Raw genomic sequence first — 4,647 nt, forward strand, 5'->3', positions numbered from 1 at the left:
TACCAAACTTACAGGAATTAAATTCATGAGACACATCACCAAAACTTACTTTGACCTTGTGAGAAGTGCAATTAATTTCAAAATTAACACTATTCAAGAAATGTCTACCAAATATAATGGAACAAAAGTTATCTTCTTTTAAACGGAGTACTAAGAAAACAGTAGGGTATTTAACTTTTCCACACAAGACGCATGAGGGATAAAACAATGGTTGGATGGTTTGGAGCCATGTGTGTGGCATTAAGTCGTAATATTCTTTCAGTGCGGCACATGACGTTGTAGACTTCAGTATGACACACGATGTTGTAGACGTAATGAGACATCCATTAAAGTTCCTCACTTCATTGACTTTACTATGTTAGGTGAGTTTATGCCCGTGCGAGTGTGATGGTCGTTTGTGTGCCTATGCGCCTTCTACACTGCACTCAATATTATTTCTAACATCTTAGACAATCGGTTCAAAATTAAACAGTCATAAATTTCATAATCTAAAACCGATAGTTGAAAATTAACATGTGTTGGGAGTTTGTTGTGCATATACTGCATATTCTAGATCTACTAAATTTCTCTAGCACTCCTTGCAGTCTAGGAGCTTGAAACAAGAAGGGTTTATTTGGTTTACATGATTTCCAAGTCAAAGGAATAGGAAAGCACAAGACTAGGATGCCATGTCCATTCTAATCCTTGTAAAATTTTGTAGGTCAATATAACTTTTCGTGAATACGCAAAGGCTTGCGTACATTCCGTCGATAAAAGTTTAATACAAATACATAGGCCCTGTTTGGAGCCACTCAGATTATATAATCCTATTTTTATAATCTATTATGTCTCCAAACATGACATATTATGATGTAGATTATAAAAACTAGATGGACAGATTATTAAAAACTCACAATCTACTCTACCCCAGCTAAAATCAGATTATGGATTGCTAATGCCTCATTACCCTTATAAAGTTGGAGATACTTACATTTCTGCCACCGTCATCATCCTCTTTTTTAAAATAAACAAAGGACAGATAGGTCATTATGCAATGTAAAACCTGGATTACAGTTTATATAATCTGGTCTTCAAACATGTTCACCTAGATTATTTTTATAAAACAGATTATATAATCTATCTTCATAATCCAAATTATCATAATATATTGTGGTTCCAAACAGGGCCATAGTTGGAAAGGAGGAAGCATCACGAAAAGCGTACACATCTATGTCAATATAGACACAATCTTTATGAATCTGTAAACATAAGAGTGGGGCGTTTTGGAGCTCCGCCTTCATGGAGTCCGGAATTTCTAAAAAAAATATTCAAACTTTTCAGTTTCAAAAACGATCCTTAAAAAACTGTACAAGTACACAAGGATGTTGCGTGTATGCGTGTAAATTTTTAGGATGAAATACCTTGAAATGTAATATGTGCAAAAAAAGGACTTTGATGATGAACAATATCATGCGCTGAAAATTCATGGATTGTTTTTCTTTTTGCAGTCATCATTTGAACATACTCCCTCCGTCCGGAAATACTTATCCTAAAAATGAATGTATCTAGATTTATTTTAGTTATAGATACATCCATTATATCCTTTTTTAGGACAAGTATTTTCGAACGGAGGTAGTATTTCGTTCTAAAAATTTACATCCGCTGTGTCATGCCTCCAAATTTACCCTTTTTCAGATTTTTTTAAACGAAAGGACATGAATTTTGAAAAAAAAAAAAGCCTTCCTGGAGCCCGTCCTCCAAAATCGTTTTAGCAAAACATAAGTACATAATCCCGTGGATAAAAATCCCGTAGAAATTCTCCGAAAATCCTTCGACCCAAAATGACCCCGACGCAGGCCGGAGAAACTGGAAAGGTTTCACTCCTCACAACCAGCTTTGAATTCTTGTTGGTAGGAGTACTATTTTATAGGGCAAACTCTCTATAAATGCGCCTATACCATTTGAGATAGAGTCCAAGCACCGTCATTAACGCACTTTGCAGGGTGAGTCTATACCATTTGAGATAGAGTAAGCACCGCCATTAACGCACTTTGCAGGGTGAGTCTATACCATTTGAGATAGAGTAAGCACCGCCATTAACGCACTTTGCAGGGTGAGCTAGACGCGCTAGCTAGCACGTAGCTCGACCCTGCCAGTGCACGCACAGAGAACACGACGCGACGTAGGCCATGGCGTACTCGTATCTGCCCTCGTATGCAGCTTCCTTTCTTGTAGTGCTTCTCGTTTTGCCTCTCATGGCAGTGGCATCCGCCGCCGCGCCCGTTGCCGAGCCGTCCTACGAGACCAAGTCCATGGACCCCGGCCTCGCCCTCATAACGCTGCCGCCGCCGGTGTCCGGCCCGGAGAGCCTTGCTTTCGACTGCCGCGGCGGCGGGCCCTACGCAGGAGTCTCCGACGGCCGCGTCTTCAAGTGGCGCGGCCGCCGCCTCGGCTGGACCGAGTTCGCGTACAACTCCAGACACAAGCAAGCATCGATCCATCGCATCCACTGTACACACATGCACGTACGTAGTGATTATAACCTTTGCTCATACGCGTACACGTTGGTGTCTTGTGCAGGAGCGTGGGGATGTGCGCGCCGAAGAAGAAGCTGGTGGTGCCGGAGAGCGTGTGCGGCCGGCCGCTGGGGCTGCAGTTCCACCACAAGTCGGGCGACCTGTACGTCGCCGACGCCTACCTGGGGCTGATGAGGGTGCCGGCGCGTGGCGGGCTGGCGCAGGTGGTGGCGACGGAGGCCGGCGGCGTGCCGTTCAACTTCCTCAACGGCCTGGACGTCGACCAGAAGACCGGCGAAGTCTACTTCACGGACAGCAGCAGCACATACCGAAGAAGGTACACAAATCTTGACATATATTAACATTTATAGTTGATCAAATTTGCAGAAAATTACGTCAATATTTACGAATATATAGAACTACTGATAAAATATATTTTATGATGAATTTACTAGAAATATTTTGTAGATGTCGTTTTGTAGAACTTCAATTAATTTCCTGGCAAAAAAACCCGGCAAAAAAGAACTTCAATTAATTTGAGACAAAAAGGGAGGACTTGATTGACCGGGCTACAGTAAACTTTGTCTTGCTTTTGCAAAATTATTTTATATTTTCTAAATATAAATCTTTTAAGAAATTCCATTACGAAGTACATATAGATGTATATGAATATATTTTAAAGTGTATATTCACTTTATAATAAAATCTTTTAGAAGACTTATATCTAGGAACCGAGCGAGACGATGTATCAAAAAAAGTTATTACGACGTACTAGTACCTTTATTTTATTTTAGATTTAGAGGGCAATATCCATGACGATCTCTCTGGTGTACATTGCAGCGAGTACCTACTGGTGGTGGCACTAGGCGACGAGACAGGGCGGCTGCTCCGGTACGACCCACGGACGCGCCGCGCCGTCGTGCTCCACGCCGACCTGTCCTACCCGAACGGCGTGGCCGTCAGCGCGGACGGGTCGCACGTCGTGGTGTCGCACACGGCGCTGTCCGAGCTGCGCCGGTACTGGGTGCGCGGGCCCAAGGCCGGCACGAACGAGACGTTCGCGGAGCTGCCGGGGTTCCCGGACAACGTGCGCTCGGACGGGCGGGGCAGGTACTGGGTGGCGCTGACACACGGTGGCGACGGCGGCGACGCCGCGCCGACGGTGGCCGTGAGGGTGGGCCGCGACGGCGCCGTGGAGGAGGCGCTGGGCGGGTTCAGCTTCGAGACGGTGAGCGAGGTGGGAGAGCGGAACGGCACGCTCTGGGTCGGCTCCGTCGACACGCCCTACGCCGGCGAGCTCAAAAGATACTAGCGTATTGCTGCGGCTTCTTATCATACTCCTATATACGAACGCCGATTATCATTCTCAATTCATCGATCGACGTTGATCGAGTATGTCCTCTGAACGAATTGTACGCGACGCTTTTGTGATTCAGTAGTACTAGTGTAATGTGTGAACGTAAAGCGTAGCGCACATGTGCATGCGTACGGATTCGCACTGATGGCATCAGTGTGTGTGGTTGCAATGAAGTTAGAGCATGTCTAATAGAGCCTTCAAACCCTTAAATCTAAAACTAATTTTAAGTATCGAGAATTGCTATTTTTAACACTTTTAAGGGTTGAAAACAGGGTCAAAGACTAGAACCCTCGAACCCAACCCTTATAACGGATATTCCGTTATAAGGGTTGGGTTCGAGGGTTCTAGTCTTTGCCCCAACCCCAACCCTTAAAACGGTCATTTAAAGAGAAATGTTGTACTTGAGTGAAACTCACAACATAGTAACTAATTATGCTTGCATTTGACAATAACACAAACTACTTAACACATGACACCTCTCATCTACTTCTTCACTACTAGTGCAAACAAAATAGCACACAAGCCAAAATATATACTTCGGCAGTGGAGGAGCTCGGGGCAGTGGAGGAGCTCGGGGCGGCGGTGGAGGAGCTCGGGGCGGGACGGCGACGATAGTCCGAGATGCGACCGGCGGCGGTGGAGGAGCTCGGGGGCGGGACGGCGGCGGCGGCCCGAGATGCGGTCGGCGGCGGCTCGGGGGAGGCGCGGGAGGAGGTTGGGGACGGGAAATTTTCCTCCCGCGCGTGGCCGGATCGAAGTGAGGGTTGGGGTAGATTTTGCCCCCCAATCCTCACT

General features: G+C 45.7%; 1 protein-coding gene across 1 annotated transcript; it reads left to right on the forward strand.

The window, feature by feature from the left end:
- Positions 1-1,869: 1,869 nt before the first annotated feature.
- Positions 1,870-4,082, forward strand: LOC123396625 (protein STRICTOSIDINE SYNTHASE-LIKE 10-like). Its single transcript, XM_045091510.1, has 3 exons — positions 1,870-2,464; positions 2,560-2,832; positions 3,336-4,082. Exons 1-3 carry the CDS (start codon positions 2,169-2,171, stop codon positions 3,805-3,807), a joined length of 1,041 nt encoding a protein of 346 aa, XP_044947445.1. The 5' UTR covers positions 1,870-2,168; the 3' UTR covers positions 3,808-4,082.
- The last annotated feature ends 565 nt before the right edge of the window (positions 4,083-4,647 follow it).

Source organism: Hordeum vulgare, chromosome 5H, assembly GCF_904849725.1.
Source record: "Hordeum vulgare subsp. vulgare chromosome 5H, MorexV3_pseudomolecules_assembly, whole genome shotgun sequence".
NCBI classification, from domain to species: domain Eukaryota; kingdom Viridiplantae; phylum Streptophyta; class Magnoliopsida; order Poales; family Poaceae; genus Hordeum; species Hordeum vulgare.

Excerpts from the sequence above, each read along its gene's own strand:
- LOC123396625 (XM_045091510.1), top strand. The coding sequence starts at position 2,169 with ATGGCGTACTCGTATCTGCCCTCGTATGCAGCTTCCTTTCTTGTAGTG. Across the intron at positions 2,465-2,559 it reads GCGTACAACTCCAGACACAA|GAGCGTGGGGATGTGCGCGC; the intron begins GCAAGCATCGAT and ends TGTCTTGTGCAG. Across the intron at positions 2,833-3,335 it reads AGCAGCACATACCGAAGAAG|CGAGTACCTACTGGTGGTGG; the intron begins GTACACAAATCT and ends TGTACATTGCAG.